This window comes from Macaca thibetana, chromosome 5 (assembly GCF_024542745.1).
Source record: "Macaca thibetana thibetana isolate TM-01 chromosome 5, ASM2454274v1, whole genome shotgun sequence".
Taxonomy (NCBI): Eukaryota; Metazoa; Chordata; class Mammalia; order Primates; family Cercopithecidae; genus Macaca; species Macaca thibetana.
The window spans coordinates 128,332,796-128,354,728 of record NC_065582.1 but is presented as its reverse complement, the minus strand read 5'-3'; the positions used below and the strand labels follow the sequence as shown (position 1 = coordinate 128,354,728).

At 40.6% G+C, this 21,933-nt stretch overlaps 1 protein-coding gene across 1 annotated transcript in view; it reads right to left on the bottom strand.

The window, feature by feature from the left end:
* Window positions 1-2,651: 2,651 nt before the first annotated feature.
* The window catches only part of FAM47E (family with sequence similarity 47 member E), a 31,686-nt gene continuing 12,404 nt past the window's right edge, over window positions 2,652-21,933 (bottom strand). The window contains exons 4-8 of the mRNA XM_050790870.1: window positions 16,723-16,876; window positions 13,745-13,945; window positions 7,266-7,421; window positions 5,173-5,250; window positions 2,652-3,051 (exon numbers count right to left, since the gene is read on the bottom strand). Coding sequence (XP_050646827.1) covers window positions 2,986-3,051; window positions 5,173-5,250; window positions 7,266-7,421; window positions 13,745-13,945; window positions 16,723-16,876 — 655 coding nt within the window. The 3' untranslated portion in view covers window positions 2,652-2,985. The remainder of the gene's footprint in view (window positions 3,052-5,172; window positions 5,251-7,265; window positions 7,422-13,744; window positions 13,946-16,722; window positions 16,877-21,933) is intronic.

Genomic DNA, 21,933 nt, shown 5'->3' with positions numbered 1-21,933 from the left:
TCATGTCTTCTAATAAAAATGTCCTGGCTGGTTAGGACCACCAAGGCTCGGGCCTTTTGTGAATAAAGGTTTAGGTCATTCTCTTAAGTAAATATTTCCTAACAGTTAAGGGACTGGCCAAAGGTGAAAAGAATGTGAAATGGGAAGTGGAGAATGGAAATTATATATAGCAGCTATGGCCTCTTGATCATTTGTAGAAATGGATACTGTTGCATCTATCTGCATTTTCTTTCTTGCCATGTCATGTATATGTCATTTTTTTTTAAGTTTCTTCCTCTTCCCTTGTCTATTTCTCCACTAAGGGTGTGTTGTCAGTGGTCAAATTTACTAGGTAATCAGTTCAGCATACAGATTACTGAGATGAGGTCATGACAGACCCAGAGGATGAAAGGCCACCCCCCAGGGATTTTGTATTTGAAAGCAGATGCAGTAATGGATAAAACTTTGAACTCATCACTTTTGAGAACATGATTGTGTCCTCTTCTGCAAGAGAGATGGTTGTACTAATTAGAAGAAAAGTGGTTTTGTTTGTTTCTTATGCTTTTTTCTTTATGAAAAAAAGTAGATACTGATATTGGGCATTCAAGAGGCTAGTCATCTGAACTCCATATTCTAAGAGGCACCTGAACTCCCTGACCTATGGGGGCAGAGTCCCCTTACACTGTAGGAGCTGGAAATGCCATATACTACTTTTCTCTGCCTACCTCACTCATAGGCATGGATCTGGCTCCACCAGTCAAGTGCCTCATCAGAGACCCTAAGATGAGTAGGAAGAACCCACACTGGACATGGATGCTGCTGCTGGTTAAGGTGCTGACACTAGTGTTGTATCTATGTATTGGGGGAACCAGCCCCCAATATTTCAACATAGGTTCTTTTCTATTTTCCCTAAGTGTCAGCCGGTCTGAGAAATAAAGAGAAATAGCACAAAGAGAGAAATTTTACAGCTGGGCCTCCGGGGATGGCATCACATATTGGTAGGACTGTGATGGTGATCCTGAGCTGCAAAACCGCAAGTTTTTATTAGGGATTTCAAAAGGAATAGGGAGTGGGTCACAGAGATCACATGGTTCAAAGGGTAATAAAAGATCACAAGGCAAAAGGGCAGAGCAGGATCACAAGGCAAGGGCAAAATTAGAATTACTGATGAGGGCCTATATCCCGCTGTGCATGCATTGTCTTGATAAACATCTTAACAGGAAACAGGGTTTGAGAGCAGACAACTGGTCTGACTAAATTTACCAGCCTGGAATTTCTCAATCCTAGTAAGCCTGAGGGCACTGCAGGAGACCAGGGCACACTTCATCCCTTATCTCAACCGCATAAGACAGACACTCCCAGAGCGGTCATCTATAGGCCTACCCCTGGGAATGCATTCCTTCCCCAGGGTTATCAATTATTAAAATTCTTTGCTGGGAAAAGAATTCAGCAATATTTCTCCTACTCACACGTCCGTTTATAGGCTCCCTGCAGGAAGAAAAATATGGCTCTATTCTGCCCGACCCTGCCGACAGTAGGATCTTATGGTTATCTTTCCTTGTTCCCTAAAAATCGCTGTTATTCTGTTCTTTTTCAGGGTGCCCTGATTTCATACTGTTCAAACACATATGTTTTACAAACAATTTGTACAGTTAATGCAATCATCACAGGGTCCTGAGGTGACATACATCCTCAGCTTATGAAGATGATGGGATTAAGAGATTAAAGTAAAGACAGGCATAGGAAGAATTAGTATTTTCTATTTTTCTTTTTGCTAGTCTATGTTTTCTGATTTTCCCAATATAAGCATTAACTTTTTTTTAGAGACAGGATCTCACTCTGTCACCTAGGCTGAAAGGCACTGTCACAATTATAGTTCACTGCAGCCTTGAACTACTGGATTCAAGCCATCCTCCTGACTCGACCTCCCAAAGCACTGGGATTATAGATGTGAGTGGTCACATCCAGACAGTATTAACATTTTTAAATAAAACATAATTTTTAAAGGTAATTAAAATACATGTCATCTAGAGTTTCCATTAAACCTTCTGGCCTATGCCCTTATGTTATAGATACACATTTATTATCAACACTAACATGCCTGTCTTAGTCCATTTGTGTTGCTGCAAAGGAATACCTGAGGCTGGGTAATCTTTAAGAGAAGAAATTTATTTGGTTCACAGCTCTACAGGGTGTACAAGAAGCATGGTGCCAGCATCTGCTTCTGGTGAGGGCTTCAGGATTCTTCCACTTGTGGCAAAAAGCAAAGGGGAGCTGGCATGTGCCACTTTATTCGCTCACATAGTGAGAGAACAAGCAAGAGAGAGGAGGAAGAGCCAAGCTCTTTACAATAACCAGTTCTCACAGGAACCAAGAGTGAGAATTCACTCACTCCTGTGAGAACGGTACCAAGTCATTCATGAGGGATCCACCCCCATGACTGAAACACCTCAAACCAGTCCCCACCTCCAACACTGGGGATCAAGCTGCAACATAAGATTTAGTGGGGCCAAACAGACAATATCCACCCATTGCAATGTTGACAAAAGGAAAAAATATCTCAGTAAATTTAATTCAAAATGAAAGAAAATTATATTGTAAAGGAAAAGGAAAGGAGGTACTCACTCAATACCAGGGGAAGAACCTGGGAAAAAAGCAATAGAGTAATTCTGTTTTTATTTATGGCTTTATTTATTTTTACAAATAGTTGATATACCTATATAATATTCACAGTGCTACAAAAATGTGAGAAGATTACATGTGAATATTGATCTCATAGGTGATAAAGTATACAAAATGTTGATTAACTGAAGCAGAAATCCACTGAGAAATGTTTATAACCATCAGGTACTACGTTTACAGATGTTGCCAAGTCAAAGTTGAACATCCACAGTGGGACACTCATCATAAATTCTGTTTAATCTTTAAAAGGAGACAGAGAAAACGCCAAGTATGTAGTAATAAAATCTGCCTAATCATTCTCCTATGATTCTTCCATGCTTGAGTTCATTTTATAGGAGTCTTATTACACGCATGTTTACATTCCTTCCCAATATACATATTCTCAAGGAACTAAAAAAAAATGAGAGAACCTTCATTAGACTGACAAACAAAACTTGTACAGTACAGTCCTCCCCACAATCACTACCAAACCCAACTCAAAATTTCACACTCTAATATACATCCTTACACTACGCAAAATCACATGTTAATAATCCGACCAAGATAGATGTTGGTCTTTGGAAGGTAGTCACACAGTATCAGAAACACTCAGATGGAATTCACACTTGTTCTGTGCCCAAGTCTGGCCCAGCCCAGCTCAATATAGCCTTGTGCTGCCCATCCCTGCTACTAAGGCTTGGGACCCATCTGTGTAGCAGAGGGAATGAGGCTGTGGGTGATGCATCAAGTAGATAATCCAGCAGCAAATACTGGAATGTGTAGGTAAGTGTGTATGTTCACATAACATATGTGAATGTATATATAGAGAGGAGGTTAAAAAAAGAATGTTCACATATAGATTTAAGAAAGAAATAACTGTGTATACACACATATATATTTATATACTCTATGTGTGTATATGCATATATATCTTATTCCCTGTGATAGAGTCCCTTCTCTCTTTCAGTTGAAATCTTATTGATAAAATAAGAATATAGGATGTAAGAATAAAGGGACAAAGTATTGTAGGGTTTTGAGTGACAGGTGTTCTCAGAGGACTCTGTTGTGACCAGGGGCATAATTTCTCTAGTCAATGTGACTGAAAAGAGGACAGCCAGTGTGTCAGGCATGCTTCCTTTTGCCCAAAACTGAACTAAATGTTCATCAACAGCATGGACTGAATCAACAGGAGACACATCAAAATGAAAAAAAGAAATGTGTTTGCCACTAAAAATGTTAAGATACAAAAAGTAATATCAACAGCAAATAAGGATTTATATATACACACACATATACCACAGAAGTACATCTTCATATATCTAATATGGACATGTAAACACATAATTATGTAACATTAAAGCTATATATGTGTATTTTATATTTTATATATTATATATAAATATAGTTATGCAAGCCTCATATACAGATTAGGCAGTTATTTGTATAAGTATATTAAATATATCTAGCAGACCTAGTATTGATGTTCAAACTAAAGGAGTTCCTCCAAACCAGTTCTATAATGGAGTTTCTCAATCTCAAATCTCCATCTCATGCTCTAGACTTGCCTGATTTAACTTTGAAACTGGTCTGATTCTGAACTTGGTCCTACATTTATTTAATAGCAGTATCAGCTATTGTTAGTTCTATCACTCTTGGAAAAACAGAAATCAAATCTCCCATTTCCAGGAACTTCTGACCATCTCAGTTGCACTGTTCCCTAAAGACCCCAAGGTACGTGCACACAGAGGACAGTGGACAAATGCATGACATTATCAGCTATGACTTCAGCCCTAGATGCCCATCTTGTCTCCTGCTGCAGTAACAGGGCTGATCTGGGCACACTGCTTGAGGCAGCAGGCCCTCCCACTCCATGTTCCCTTCTGCCAACCTCCCACCCCACCCCTGTTACAAGTGATTGTCCAAAGGGGGACCACATTGTGTGGAGATGCTGGGGCCAGCTTTACAAGTTAGTAAGGGGAAACCAGGAGGCAGAAAAGAATAAAGGAAAAAAAAGGCAGACGACACTGGCCAGGCTCCCCAGGAAGTGAACTTTTGCCTTAGCCCGTTTCCACTTGAGGCAGAGCTAATAGTGCAATGATAAAATTGCAAATCCCAACTCTATTTTGTCCTAACCCAAGCCACAGCTCTCTGTCCTTAGACAAGGATGTAAAGGAGACTTGAAAACATCCTAGAGAATTCAGGGTGTTGAGTAACAGTTGGAATTTGCAAGGTCCATGCCCTGCACATAGACCTATTGAGGCCAAACCCAAGGAAGATGAGTCAAAGACCAGCAGGGAAATGGTATCTCTGACAGTAGCAGAAACCAAATAGGCAGAATAAAAAGGGCAAAATGCCATATCCTATCTCTGAGTCCCCGTCTGGGGAAAAGCACGCCCTTTCTTCCAGGGGCCTGTCTTGGTATGTGCCTGTGAAAGAACTATTTGGGTTTGTCAAGGTCATAACCTCTTCCCATCAACAACTGTGAGCCACGAAGCCCCTCAGCAGGGCCTTCTGAAGTAACCCTTTACTCACACGTGGCATCCTGTAGCCCCTGCTTAGAATGAAATCCTTAAAGGCAACTGTTCCATGAAGGTCTGCAAGTAACTCCTCCTAAAAGAGTACCCACAGAAGAAAGGGGTCCGCCATCAGAAGCTTGATCTCGCATTTGTTCTCATTAAAAGCATTTAGCTCTTTATAAAGTATCTCATTTTAATCCATATCCTTCTTGTTTTTGAATATGTGTGTAATGTTCCTGAGTTGATGAATATGAAGGCTTTTAAAGACGTCCAGCTTTCTCTCCTTCCCCTGCCCTTTTCCTTATCCCCGTATTAAGGATGGGCAATACATTTTAGCGATTAGACAATTATTGACCTATGATGTCTGGAATCTAACCTAGTTAAGATTAACAGTATATCCACAAATCATAGATCTTAACTTCAAAGGACATGACAATCAAAAATGATTTGATCAGTCCCAACATCTGTGATATTTATGCATCTTTTTAGTTTTTCTTTACATTTATTTTAATTTAAAAATTGGATGCATAAGTTTACATAATTGCAATTCAGTACTTTAAGATCATTTCACCTTCCAAACGAAATCTATCAAGAATAGTCAAAACTCATGAGTCCCCAGAAAGACAGTCATGTTGTCATAGTACTTACCAGTACCCCATAGTGCCTGTGTCTTGTAAACTGGGGTGCCACAGTCTAGTGGTACCACCTGTAGTTGATAAGGTAAATCATTCCTCAGGCATTAAAAAGGTGTGTTTTATAAAAATTATTGTAGAACAATTCCATTGTTATGAATCCTTCCTGTGTCTAAACTGCCTGATAAACAATCTTTTACTATATGAGTTATATCAATTATATTTCCAAAATTTAAATACTACTACTTCATTCGCTCACTGTAACCATTTTGGAAAACATCTTTATAGCATTTGTCATCAAAATGAAATATGTTTTGTAAAACTTTTGAAGTCTTTAAGACTTAGTCATTAAGAATATGTTTTTAAAAAGAGAACTCTAGACACCTTAAAGCAAAAGTTTGTAGCTACTTTTCTTTTTAAATATTTGAGAAAATGATATTACCTTTTATAATAAAAGTGTAACTGGAATAGCTTTATGTTATATATTAAATTCACATAAACTTAGGCTCTCCAAAAACCATACTAAGAAATTCTGCCAAACATTATTTACATAATTTTGAGATTTATATAAACATGTAGTGCTCATAAATTTGTGTCATACCTCACACCTGAAAATAAGAATTTATATTCAGTACTGGAAAAGATTAAAATGACCATCCTTCCTGTCCTAGCTTTCCAATCTGAAGAAGACAATTGATGAGTGATTACTGATGAATAATGAGTCTAATTCGTATTGTATTTTGCTTTCTCAAAGTGTTTTCACATCTGTTATCTGGGAGAAGTTTGGGGTCTGTTGAAAAAGAGAAGAGGTTTGCAAATATCCTCATTTAGAGTACTATGCAAGTGTTTCATCAATATTTCCAAATTTCCAGGGCTATAATGAGTATCTTCTTTCCTTTAGCTACTTTTACACAAGAAATGAGCAGGCACACAGCTTATCTGTAGTAAAATTAGAGCACATCCTTGTTGTGTTTGTTGCTTTGCAATATCAAACAGTGCTTAACCTTTGTCCCTTTCCTCTCAGACAGATCCTGCAACTCGAATGAATTGCCTAAAAGAAATTTCCTGGCTGAAATTTTGAATGTTTTGACATTCACCCATAGCTGATAGGAAACAAGCTTCACATTTTGTTACCCAAAGAGAACTCATGACATCACATCTATTCTGGGCACTGAGGTGGTCCTACCAAGTCACACTGCCCTTTGAACAATTATCCTTGGAATAAATTGTTCCAAAAATGTTGAAATACCATGAGTAGAGGTGTCATGTCTACCACAAAGCTAGGAGATTCCACGTCTTGCTTATTACATATTCTCCATAACATGACTTGGCTTTCTCCTTGCTGAATTCAATATGCAAGGTGGAGGGCTTTCAGGAGCCTTTGTATTACGCCACAGAGTCTAGTTCAGTACTGGGGTGGCAGACACACTGTGGTCATCTTAAGCTCAGATGATCGAATCTCAGTATAAATACGTACCTGTTCCTGCAGCTCCTTTTTAAAATTCTCCTCTTGAGCTTTATGTGAGACCTCAGGGTCAACCAGAGGCTCGTCTGCTCTTTGCTTTTTCCACAACTTGGGGTTCAAATACCACGCTCCATACCTCATCTTCACCCACTTTGGCTTACAAGGATTCTATGGAGAGTAACACAATTCCCAGTGCCATTGATTTTTTGTTTGTTTGTCATTTCAAACATCTAGAGCTCAGCTTAGGAGAGCAAGATCATTACTTTGGAATTTAGGTTGGCCCTTGCCAAAGTATTTTGTGAAGTTTCAGCATGCTTTGATTTTACAAAGTAAACATTAAAGTTCATGATTTAAAAAATAATGCAGTGGTTAATAACACGGCCTTTGGATTTTGACAGACCAGGGTTCAAATCCAGCTTTCCTCCCACTCAGTAGGTGTGAGATGATCAAATTACATAAATTCTTCATCTGTAAAATGGAGATAATAATAGTATACACCCCCACAGGGCTGTTGTGAAGATTAAAGGAGAGAATGTATGTAAAGCAGCTAGAAATCATGTAAAAATCACATGTTTTCCCCTAGGGTAAAGACCTTGAATAATACTCAGTCAATCAAAATAGTAAGTTATTAGACAGTATGAACCCAGCACGGTGCTCAGCCTTGCACATGCTACAATATTGTTTTATCAAACTGCTAACACCAAGCTTTTGCCTTATTTATTTTTTTCTTTCTTTCTTTCTTTTTCTTTTTTTTTTTTTTTTTTTTTTTTTTTTTGAGACAGAGTCTCGCTCCGTTGCCCAGGCTGGAGTGCAGTGGTGTGATCTCGGCTCACTGCAAGCTCCGCCTCGCAGGTTTACGCCATTCTCCTGCCTCAGCCTCCCAAGTGGCTGGGACTACAGGCACCCACCACCACGCCTGGCTAATTTTTTGTATTTTTAGTAGATACAGGGTTTCACCATGTTAGCTAGGATGGTCTCAATCTCCTGACCTCGTGATCTGCCTGCCTCGGCCTCCTAAAGTGCTGGGCTTACAGGTGTAAGCCACCACGCCCGGCCAAGCTCTTGCCTTTTTAACTGGAAGACAGAAAGAGGAAAATGAATGTATCTCATTCCCTTCTTTCCCCCATTCCTCAGCAGTGCATCAAGGACGTTAGGAGAACCTCTTGTTGGTTCATAGACTGATACTGTGAATGCAATACCCTCACTGTAGCATCACAAAAGGGGGTCTAACTCTTGGGTGTTAGAAACATGAAACCACAAAGATTCTGGCCCTATCTCCTCTCATGCACATTTAAACTATGTGGCGGAATGTGTGGGGCATTCTAGAGTCAAGCCAGATACGCTCTAAGACAGAGAGAATGGGACAGAGTAGACAGGAGGGAAATCTCTTCCAGCGCTAGATTCAGCATTGTGATCTCTCCGCTCCGAGCATACAGACTGCCTTGCTATTTCCAGAGCACCCCTGTCATGCTTCTGCCTCACTGCCTCTACACACACTGTTCCCTTTACTGTAATGTTTTTCCCTAAGACACACACATGGCTTCCTCTTTTACCTATTTCATGTCATCTTTTCAGTGGCATCTTCCCTGGCCATCCAATTTAAAAAATGGTAACCCCGGGCCGGGCACGGTGGCTCACGCCTGTAATCCCAGCACTTTGGGAGGCTAAGGTGGGCGGATCATCTGAGGTCGGGAGTTCGAGATCAGCCTGGCTAACATGGTGAAACCCTGTCTCTAGTAAATATACAAAATTAGCTGGGCGTGGTGGCGCATGCCTGTAGTCCCAGCTACTCTAGAGGCTGAGGCAGGAGAATCGCTTGAACCCAGGAGGCGGAGGTTGCAGTGAGCTGGGATCAGTCCACTGCACTCCAGCCTGGGTGACAGAGTGAGCCTCTGTCTCCAAAAAAAAAAAAAGAAAAAAAAGGAATCCCCCCTCCCAACACTCTTTGCCTTCTTTCTCTGCTCCATTTTACTTAATGACCCTCATCACCATTTCTATGCTATATATTTTCTGATCATTTGTCTGTCTCTCTTCTCGTCCTCTAAAATATAAGCTTAGGAAATTATTCCCAGCTACATCTCCCTGGCATCTAAACAATACTTAGGACATAATGGGTGCTTAATAAGTATTTGCTGAATGAAAGTCATGTTTCTTAACTTTGGCACTATTGACATTTGGTACTGGAGAACCCTTTGTATGTAGGGGAGTGGTGTGTGTGTTTGTGTGTGTGTGTGTGTGTGTGTGTGTCCCATGCATCATAGGATGTTTAGCAGCATTCCTGGCTTCTACCCACTAGATTCTAATAGCATCCCCCAAGTGGTGACAACCAAAAATGTCATCTCTAGATACTGCCAAATATCCCTGAGGTGGGGGAAAGGGGGCAAATTGCCCTCAGATATGAACCACTGAAATGAAAGAGGGAAGAAAACAGATTGGGGAAGAAAGGGGAGAAGGAGGGGAATGGAATCTACATTACTGCCACACTGAAGAACTTCAATTCTGGAATATGTTATGTTGTTGGGTAACTGGTGATCTTTCCAGACTCAAGATGAACATAATTCCTTCTGTGATACCTTCGTAAACATGCCCTCACTCCGTGCTTGATGGAATTGATTACCTCTTCCTATGTCCTGAACACACCATGACATCATTTCGCTATAATCATTTACCTGTTGACCCCACTAGGCTGTAATCTCCATAAGTGCAGGAGGCAGTCCTCCATTTTTGCTTCATTTGTTCCCAGCACTTTTGGACACATAGTGGTAGGTGCTCAGAAACCTACTACTGTTTTTGAATAAATGCATACACAAATTGATCAATTAATATAGAGGGCAAAGGAAGATATATAAAATAGAGGCACAGATTGCTGTGAGAGATTAGAAGTAAGAACAAATTAATGTCAACCAAGGGACCTAGAAAAGCTCCATGGAAAAATCAGCATATTTCCTGGGTCTAAAGGAAGATAGAACCTATGAACATGGAGAGGAGGGCACTCCAGGAATCGAGAATACTATGAGCAAAGCTAAGGTGGCAGGAAAGCTCATACACCAAAGACCACAGTTTAGAAGGCCTGAGGGTTTGTGGAGTCAGAAAATAAAGACAGGGACGCCCAGAAAATAAAGACAAGGACTTCCAGAATAGGGACCAGATTTACCCCGCCACCTTCAACAATCAAAAAAACAAGAAAAAGTACATGAATTAATACTATGCCAGACACAAGACATGGGGTAACCAAGGATAGTGATCTTTGAGGGACAAACAAGATAAGCCCCACGACTGCCCTAGCTCACTGCCTTCAGGCAGAGCCCAGGAGGAGCCCAATGGACTCTCTGAATTGAGATGACAGGACCAAGAGTCCAGACAGATCAAAGCAGAGAAAGTTTGCAGCACAGAGTATCAGAAAAGAAAGAGCTGCACAGAGAGAGAACTCCAGGAGATTTCAGAGGGTACCCCTTTGTGCATGTGTGGGAGGAAACTACCCACGGTCAGGGAAAGAACCAACCAAAAGGAAAAGAGGGCAAAGTGTCCAGCACTTTCACAGGGCCAGGAACAGTGCCTTCTTCCTCCTGGAAAACCTAAAGATCCACAGGACACTAGGCAGAACACACAGAAGGGTCTTGCCTCAATAGTAGGGAATAATTACCCCATATAACTTTGGTCTTTCCCAACAAATTTTTTTTTAATAGAAACAAAAATCTCACTCTGTCACCCAGACTGGAGTACAGTGGCACAATCATAGCTCACTATAGCCTTGAACTCCTAGGCTTAAGCAATCCTCTGCCTCAGCCTCCCAAGTAGCTGGGACTACATGTACATGCCACCACAAGCAGTTAATTTCTAAATCTTTTTTGTAGAGACGGGGTCTCACTATGTTGCCCGAGCTGGTCTCAAACTCCTGGCTTCAAGTGATACTTCTGCCTTGGCCTCCCAAAATGCTGGGATTACGGTCATAAACCACCGCACCCAACCCCAACAAATCTTAAAAGCAAAACTCAAAAGGATCAAACTTCCAAGTAACTTGGTTGCATCCCAGAACAAAGTTCAAGAATATTTATAGGAATACAAATACTCAACACCCAGTAAGATAAAAGTAACACTGCCTAGCATCCATCGAAGACTACCAGGCACACAGAGATGCAAGAAAGTATGACCCACAATGAGGAGACAAATCACCTAATGGAAACTGACACAGAACTGATGCAGATGTTAGAATCCATAAACAATGACATCACAGCAATTGTTATAACTATGTTTTTTATGCGCAAAAGGTGAAGTTGAGACATGGAAGATATAAATTAAAGAGACTTAAGCTAAACTTTTAGAGATAAAAATTGTAACATATGAGATTCTAAAAAATACTAGATGGGATTAACGAAAGATTAGACATTGCAGGGGGAAAAAATAGAGAATTTAAAGACATAGCCATAGAAACACAAAAAGAAAAGAGAATTTTAAAAGCTCACCAGAGCAGTGGTGAACTGTAAAACAACTTCAAGTGGCCTAATTACAGGTAATCAGAGTTCTGGGAAGGGACTGAAAAACAACAACAAAAAAAGTTTAAAGAAATACAGTCCAAAATTTTCCAAATTTAATGAAAACTACAGGCCCACAAATCCAAGAGGCTCAACAAGCCACAAGTACATGAAACACGAAGAAAGATACACCAAGGTTTATGATAATCAAAATGCTCAAAACCAGTGACAAAGAGAAAATATTAAAAGCATCCAAGGAAAAAGCACATCCCAAAAAAACAAAGATGAGGATGTTGTAAGATTTCTCCTAGAAACAGTACAACCAAGAAGACAGGAAAGCAATATCTTTACTGAAAATTTTAAAACTGTGAATTAACTTTGAACTAGAATTCTTTTCCCACAAAATACAAAATTCCTCCTTATCCATGATTTTGCTTTCTACATTTTCAGTTACCTGTGGTCAACCATGGTCTGAAGTATTAAATGGAAAATTCTAGAAATAAACAATTCATAAGTTTTAAATTGTGTGCCATTCTCAGTAGCATGATGAAATCTCAAGCCATCCTTGTTCCATTCCTCCGGGATATGATCATCTCTTTGTCCAGAGTATCCACACTGTACACACTACCCACCCTTAGTCACTCAGTAACCGCCTGTTATCAGATCAAAAAACAGTATATATAGGAGTTAGTACTATCCAAAGTTTCAGCATCTACTGGAGGATCTTGAAACATAACCCCTACAGATAACAGACAACAGGTGACCACTGAATCTTTTTAAATGAGGCAGAACAAGGTGTCTGCAGACATACAAAAGCTGAAAGAATTCATCACCAGCAGATCCACACTGGAAGGAATGTTAAAAGAAGTCTTCTAGTCAGAAGAAAAAAGATACTATGTGGAAATATAGTTTCAACTTTTGTATAGTGACTCTCCATTTGCCAGTCAAAGGTTCAACTTTGGCAATAACTTCCATGGTTTATAAAGCAGTGTTTGCATAATTATTTCTACATACAGGGAATTGAGCAATTTTATTCAGCCCAGAATCAGGACAAGCAGTGGTTCAGGCCTCAGGTGTGATGGACATAACTTACCTGTCTAATACCATTTTGCATTTTACCTTTTAGAAAGATGAAAGGAAAATGGAAAAATAAAAGTGCTGATATTCATGATGAAATGCATAGTTTTCATAAACCTTATGCAATAGAGTCAAGGATAGAAACATAATGTGTGTCAAAATAGGTTGGCAAATGTGTTCAACTGTAAAGGACAAAATTAATATGTCCCAAATATTGGAAGTATAATATCAAAGTTTATGTGTAAAAGGCAGAAGACAATTAGAGATAAAATATTGTTTTTCACTTTCAGGGAAGGGCTCTCCCCTCCAACTTAGGCACTTAAATCTGTTATTGACTCACATAACTTGACTTGTGTATATATATTTGCAGTGACACACTGTGTAGAAAAGTAAATAGTAGTTTAGGGGCCCATAGTACTTCCCTTTGGAACATGGCATGTTATTTCTCCTTTCTGTTACCTTGTTCTTCCATCTTTACAGAAACTTGGTGCTGAGGAAACCTGTTAATCATTAGGCAAGCATGTGGTCAAGAATGATGGTTTGTGGTCAACAAGACTCCAGCAAAAATTCAAGAATTCTTTGGACATACTATTAACAGCATTCACAATAATTAATTGCAGCATTTTGCTCTTGCAATAATAACCATTCATGTATATTTCTACTGACTTTTAGTATTTCAACATATAAAACACCTAACAAATTATCTCTGAAAATGACTATTCAGGTATTAAAAATAATCCCAAATGATATGCCTCATTTGTATAACTGACTTTATTATAGGTATTAAACATGCATTTGTTTAACAAATATTAATCATGAAAAAAATTCAAGAATTCTACTTTAAAAAACCAGTACCCATGACACACCAGAATTCAAGAACTTTAAGACTTCAATACAACTTAATTTTCTTTGATTTTCGGACTGGTCCCCTTCTGCAATTACCTGTGGTTTCTGGAGTTTCCTCTCATAGCCTGTTTTCTGGAAGAACGTTGGCTCCTGCAGTTTACTGAGCCCCACACTACGCTTTGGCTCCAGAGCAACCTGATTTGGCTTCATCGTGTGGAGCGCATCATGGCTTGGTTTGGTCTCATAGTCAATGTCAAACTGTTTCAAGATGAACTCTTCATCAATGTCTGAAATTTCCTGGAAGAATATCACATTGCATGAATTGAGGGCAATCGGTGAAATGCTCCTTGCTTTCTTCTTTAATCTAAGGGAGGTAGTTGGCCATTGCTGGGGAAAGAGGTAGCTTGGGGAGAGGTGGAAAATGCTCAGTCAGCATTTATCGAAGACAAGAAGTGTTTGGGATTTGGAGGGCTTTGTCATTAAAAGACAGCTTAGGACTTTGCAAGAAGCAGTGAGTCCCTGAGGAAAATCATGAGCCTGAGGGAAATTCAGTTTGATCGATAGCAAACTTCTTCAGCACTTTATAGTGGCGGCATCTCTAGAAGTATTTTCCAGACTTGTGTAGATATGGCAGTGTTTTCTCTGCCCATAACTCTGTATAAGGGAAGCTGCCAGGTTCACAGCTCCTGCTGAAGGAGGTGGTTTCAGTCAGCCGCATTCTGTACACAGAACAACCTTCACCATTTCCTTCCCTCAGCTACAGCTGGTGGGAGTAGAGATGGGCACATTAAGAGTAGCTAATCTGTATGCTGAGCGATTACCTATGATATGGCTCAAGGCTAAAAGATCTTAGACTCCATAGAATCTCACACTGGAGAATAGAAACTGGAAAACACAGAGAACGAAGTCACCAGCAGCTGGCACTGTGACTGGAGTAAAATTTATAGAGAGGAGTCATGAAACAGAGTCAGGGACATAAAGGAACAAGTACAGGCAAAAGGAAGCTAAAGTAATAATGAAGCAGAAATAAAGCAAGCAGAATCAATGAGGTGAAAAATAAACAAACAGAATGGAAGGAAAAGCACAAGCCAGTGCTGTGAAGAAAATCCCGCAGGGTGATGAGACAGGGACCTAGCTCGTGGGATGTCAGTAAAGATGGGAGCTTGGTCACAGGGTCTGAAACTAAAGGCAGTTACCAGAGAAGCTAAGCTCTTATTCTAAGATTCCTTAAGTTTCTTGCCTTGAGACAGGAATCGCCTCCAGCAGAAGGAATAGGAGAAGTGGACTCTGGAAATCAGGCAGTCCACTCTGAACAGATTATGGACAAGCAGTGATTTGGATACCAGGCATACTGGGCGTCGTCTGCTTCGTCCAGCATCCCCGCTCCAGTCACCATCTGAGGAGTCTCTGTCCCTCACTCTCACTCTGTTGCAGTTGGGCTGGACACCCCCACTCTTGGCTTCAGGGTTAGGTGTGCGTCCTGGCCTAGCCAATAAGCATATTCCATCTCCTTAATCATAATGGTTAGTTCAAGCATAAGCACGTGCCCCAAGTGAGTCCAGTGAGAGTAATCCCTGGACTTTTCCCTAATGGAAAAGCACTGCTGTCTTCACACTTAGGTTGCTCGCTTGTAGGATATAAGCTTGGAAATTTTAGTGACGACTTTTGCCATTTCTTGGGGAAATATTGATTGAGAAAGAAGTCCATCTTGCAAGAACCAAGAGATAGGAACAACATCTAAAAATATTTCAGCACCTGGATCAAGCTGTGCCTGAAGTTCCTACTATATCTGGATGCTTTCCTTTTCTCTCTTAAACCAATCTGAATTATATTTCAGTCACTTGCCAATGAAGTAAGCAGCTTGATGTTTAAAAGTACTAAAAAAATACATTGACTAAAACTAACACTCAAAAGATGGGGTGGGGACATATAATGCAAATCCTAAAGACCTTAAATCCGAGAAAAGCATCAGGTATTTAGACATCTACAGAGACTCAGGAACAGGAATAGGTGACTATATAGGTCTTGGAAGGAGCACAAGGGAAGACCTTGATAACTGAGTCAAAAGTCTGTTTATGTCAGTTTTTTTTTTTTTTTTTTTTTTTTGAGACAGGGTCTTGCTTTGTTGCCCATGCTGGAGTACAGTGGCATGATGACAGCTCACTGCAGCCTCGATTTCCCAGGCTCTGGCAATCCTCCCACCTCAGCCTCCTGTGTGGGCGGGGCACACCACCATGGCTAGCTAATTTTTATTTATTTATTTTTATTTTTTTAAGACGGAGTCTCACCCTGTTGCCCAGGCTGGAGTGCAGTGGTGCAATCTCTGCTCTCTGCAACCTCTGCCTCCGGGTTCAAACAATTCTCCTGCCTCAGCCTCCTGAGTAGTTGGGATTACAGGTGCATGCCACCACACCCGGCTAATTTTTTTGTATTTTTAGTAGAGACGGGGTTTCACCATGTTGGTCAGGCTGATCTTGAACTCCTGACCTCATGATCCACCCACCTTGGACTCCCAAAGTGCTAGGATTACAGGCGTGAGCCACTGCCCCGGCCTAACTTTCATATTTTTTACAAAAATACAAGAGAGACAAGGTTTTGCCATATTGCCCAGGCTGGTATTAAACTCCTGAGCTCAAGCGATCCACCCACCTCAGTCTCCAAAAGTCCTGGGATTACAGGCATAAGCCACTGTGCCTGGCATGTTAGAACATTTTTGTGTGAAGGTTATAATCAAGGAGTACCTGCCAGAGTACTTCTAGATAAATCTAACTGAGAAAAATGAGTTTAAGGAGTGAAAGAGAGAAAAGAAAGTCCTGACATTAAAATGGAAAATAAAAATATGAAACAACTGCAATGATGTGAGATGTGAACATAAACATCCAAATTAGCCACAAGTTTGCAAACTTTCCAGAAATTTCATATACCAGAAATATTTCTATTTATGTATAATAGAAGAAAATGATTCCTTTATGATTTTGAGGATTTGACTTAGATTTTATTCAATACTGTTTTTTAATAAAAGCAACTTTGAGCTTGACATTTAAAAGTAGGTTTAAGTATTACCACTAACTTACAAAAGTAGTAACCCAGTTGCAGAAGTCATTAACTGCTCTGTGAACATTTTCCTGAAGACCAGGACGAGGACCGTTTTCATGGAGCAAATCCATTTTATGTGGCTTTTCTTCATAAAGCCATTGGCTTGCATTTGACACAGAAGTCTGCTTGGAACTAAAGATAATAAAATCATTAAAGAATTACAATATGAGACACAATGAATCCAAATGGATTTCAAACAGTTTTGGAGGCAAAAGGAAATCATAAAGCAAGTATTTGGTTGTTTTGCTTTGTTTTGTTTTTGTTTTTTGTTTTTGAGACGGAGTCTTGTTCTGCCACCCAGGCTGGAGGGCAGTGGCTGGAGTGGAGCGGTGCCCAGGCTTGAGTGCAGTGGCGGCTCGCTGCAAGCTCCGCCTCCCAGGTTCACACCATTCTCCTGCCTCAGCCTCCCAAGTAGCTGAGACCACAGGTGCCCACTACCACGCCCGGCTAATTTTCTGTATTTTTAGTAGAGATGGGGTTTCACCTTGTTAGCCAGGATGGTCTCGATCTCCTGACCTCGTGATCCGCCCGCCTTGGCCTCCCAAAGTGCTGGGATTACAGGCGTGAGCCACCACGCCCGTCCAAAGCAAGTATTTCTGACAGTCTCTTGCAAGCTCACATACAAATTATATTTTAATTTTTCAAAGAGCACATTCTCATTACCAATATCATAAAGACAAGTATATCATGATTAGTTATAATAATTAAAACTTATATAGCATTTTACCATTATAAGTTGATTTTTAAAATTTTGAGTACCATTTATTAAAACATGTACTGGGTAAAAGCCCAAATTACTGTGCTTGAAGTCTACCAAAGCCTCAGGTAACCTTGACAAGTAGGAGTCATCCTTGACTTCTCTATCATTCCTAAAATCCAGCTCAGTTAAAGTCTGGCAGATTGTAACTGTCTCCTTCCCTCTGGACTGCAGCAAAATGCTAGTGTCTCTGCATCATCAACTCCTATGGCTCCCCCAACCTTCAACCCCCAATCCATTCCCTACACTGCAGCCCAAGCAGTCATTTCAAAATGTAACTCTGGACATATCAAATCAGCCACCCTTCATCACCATCAATAGCTTCTTTATAAAAATTGAAATATAATTCATCCACCATGAAATTCATAAAATGTACCACTTCAAAAGTGTTTGAGAGTACCCTTTTATATTCACAAAGTTGTGCAACCACCACCACTATCTTATTCCAGAACACTTTTATTGCCCTGAAAGAAACCCTGTAGCCATTAATAATCACTCACCATTTCCCCACTTCCCTTGTTCCTTCCTGGCAACAACTAACCTACCTTTCTGTCTCTGTAGATTTGTCTATACCGGATATTTCATCTGAATGGAACCATGCAACATGTAGTCTTTTGTGTCTGGCTTCTCTCAATTAGCATCATGTTTTCAAGGCTCATCCATGTTGTAGCATGTATTAGTAGTTTATTTCTTTTTGTGGCCAATATTCCATTGTCTACATAGACCACTTTTTGTTTATCCGTTCACAAACATATGCAGGTGATGGACATTTGGGCTGTTGCCACTTTATGCCTGTTAAGGACAATGCTGCTATGGACATTCATGAACAAGCTTTTGTGTTCAACAGCCTCTTGCTATTCCTCCAATAAAGACTTAAATCTTGACACAACCTCTAAGGCTCTGCATGGCCTAGCTCTCCAGGTTCTTTGGGACCCACCGCCCTTTTTTACTCTCTGAACTCCAGCCAATATGGCCTTCTTTCAGTTCTGTGAATTCATGCTGCTCCCTCCAGCCATTAGGCCTTTGCTTGAGCTGTTCCACCTGACTGCAATGCTGTCACCATTTCCTTATCCCCTTCATGTCTCAACATACATGTGCCTTCCTCGGGGAGGCATCCCCACAGGCTGTCCCCTGAGCCTACTTTTTATTCATAGCCCCTGTACCTTTTATTCATAACACTCATATTAATTTATCCATCCATTAATTCAACAAATATTCAGTAAGCATCAACTATGTGCCAGGCATTAGAATTGAAATGTAAATAAAGTTAAGCTCCTGTCCTCATAGAGTACACAATTGAATAAGAGAGACAGATAGTAAACAAACATATGCCAGGTGATTATAAGTGATATAGAGAAAGCAAAATAGGACAGGAGGGATGGAGAGTGGTGGTAGGGAGCATTTTATTTATACAAAGAAGTTGTCTCTATTAAAGTAATATTTGACCAAAGACCCAAAAGAAGAAAGGGGTCAAACCATGTAAATGTCAAGTCATGCAGATAACAGACAGAAAAGAATGGTATATGGAAAGACCTGAGCTGGGAGCGTGCTGAGCATGTTTGAAGAATACAAAGTCCCATGGAGAGGAGTAAAGAGTAGAACAGCAGAGGATGAGGCTTGAGAGGTGACAGGGACCTAATCATATAGTACTTTGAAGGCAGCTGTAAGGACTTTGGATTTTTCTCAGAAAAATAAGCAATTGGAGAATCTCAAGCACTGGAATGACATGACTTGACTTATGTTTTTAAAAAGATTATGTCAGCTACTGTGTGACAGACTTGAGAGAGGGGGTTTGGGTGGAGGTCACGAGACCAGTTAGTAAGCTATTGCAATAATCCAGGCAAGAGGTGATGGAATCTTGGAATAGACTGGTAGTAGTGGAGAAGGTGAGATTCTGGATACATTTCAAAAGTAAAACCATTATCATTCGCCAGCAGATTGCAACTATTGTTCCAGAAAAAACTGGAAAGATGGGGTTCCTATTTACTGAACTGGGGAAGACAGAAGTAGGAATAAGTTTAGGGGAGAAAACAAGAGTTCAGTTTTGGGTTTGTCTAGTCGGAGATTCCAATTATACATCCAAGGACAAATATTGAATTAACCATATACAGATGGACCAGAGGAGGTCACTTGGTTGTGAGTAAATGTGCTGAAAAGCCATCAAAGACCAAAGTACTTCAAGGCTAAAAGGTAAAGAGTGGCCAGTAAAAGATGACTACGGAGAGGTCCATGAAAGAGGGATGTTCCAGAAGCCAAGTAAAGAAAGTGCTAGGAGAAAGAGGACATAATCAATTACGTCAATTGCTACTATGTATACATCAAGTATGGTGATCCCTGAGAGCCGATTAAGTAACATAGAGGTCAATGGTGACCTTGGCTAAGGTCAGGTTCAGTGGAGTGGTAGAGATAAGAGCCTGATTGCTGTTCGGAGAGAAAAAGACTGAGTGAGTATGAATGCCTCTTTCAAAAATTTTGCTCTAAAGGAAAGGAGAGATTATCTGGTGAGGCGGAGTTGGTGTCACTTGTATCCTGCCAGGACCTGGAGGTGTTCATCAACCTGGAGGTTCATCAAATATATGTTCAAGAATTTTTAATCTCCAGCCATGCTTCCCTCTGTCCCCTCTGAGAGGTCACACTGAGTGGGACTGAACATTCTAACCCTCTAATCACTTGGTCTTTCTGGTGACCAGCCACATTCTAAGACAATCTAGGTGCCCCAACCTGAGCACCTCATTAGCATAAACTCTCCAGTGACTAAAAGGGGCTCCTTATGAATAACAAAAACATTCCTGTCACTCAGGAAATCCCAAGGGATTTAGGAGCCCTGTGTCAGTAACTGGGGACAAAGACCAAGTATATTTATTATATCACAGATCCCTACATACAACATTCCTCTCGCTCCCCCACCCAAGTTTTGAGCAACCTGAAAAACAATATGGAGAGCAAAGACAATAGCCAAAATATCCCCTTCACTGCTAACAGCAGCCATGATAGACGACATGGCTTTAGGTCCAAGAGGACTTGCTAACTGACACCCAGAAACTGGCAAAGACTTCCACCCAGTCTCCTGCAGGGCTGGACCAGGACAGTCCTCCCCTCTAGAATGGGGAAGCAAGGAGAAATTATGCTTCCCATGGGCCATCTTGCTCCTCATGGAAGAAAGGCAAAACTGAGAGAAGCACATCCAGTTACCCTTCCTATTTTTACCAAGTGGTGGACTGAAGAGCCAGAAATGTCCTTAGAGTTCCTCTCACCTTGTGTCTTCCCCTAAAAAACATATACAATGTAATGCAGTGGATTCTCTCTAAATCCACCTCCATGTAGGTAATGTGTGTGACCAACAAAGCTCTACATGGCCCCCACAAAACACACTGACCTGGTCCACACCCCTCTAAGTGTCTGGGTACTGTGGATAGGCTGCTCTCTAGTTCACCATACTCTTCAGCACCCATCAGTGAGGTCTTTAATTTCAAAAGTCAAATGTAGGCCTGACCCAGTGGCTCATGCCTGTAATCTCCACACTTTGGAAGGCAGAGGTGGGCAGATCACTTGAGGCCAGGAGTTCAAGACTAGACTGGCCAACATGAGGAAACCTCATCTCTACCAAAAACACAAAGATTAGCCAGATGTGGTGGTGAGCACCTATAGTCCCAGTTACTTGGAAGGCTGAGGCATAAGAATCGCTGGAACCCAAGAGGTAGAGGTTGCAGTGAGCCAAGATGGTGCCACTGCTCTCCAGCCTGGGCAACAGAGCAAAACTCTGTCTCAAAAACAAACAAAAAAACATGTGTATCCCAAATCTATTTGTGTCCAGTATGCTTATCACTGCATTTATGTTATTTAATTAAATATTATATTGACTGGGGAATCAAGAATGTGTTACAAAAGGGAGATGCTTTCGTTAAGCTTAATGCTTTGAGAAGTGTCAATGAAGGTAGTATTACAGGTATGGTTTAAGAAAAAAAGATGGGTGGAAACTCCAAGCAGTAGACCTATACTCAGAAAAAAGGCTTAGGTCAGGCATGGTGGTACATACCTGAAGTCCTAGCTGTTCAGGAGGCTGAGGTAGGAGGATCATTTGAGTCCAGAACTCAAGGCTGCAGTGAGTTGTGATCTCTTCACTGCCCTCTAGCCGTAACATTTCTTGGGGTACAAAGGATGAAACCCCAAAACTATGGTGCTTTGGTATGCTGAGCACTTTTGAATTAAAGGAAATTGGAAAGCTGTAGAAGCTGCCTCAAAATCAAGGATTTTCTGACTTTCACTGTTTCTACCCCTCAAGCATAGGGAGGGACTCTTTCTGGAATTTCCTTATAGACACCTGTGTCTGCATCGTTGCTGGATAAATCACATCCATTGAAGAAATAAGCACTATTTAGAGTGGTACCTAGGACTCCTTTCCCTCTTCCTTGGGAACTTAGTTATATTTTCT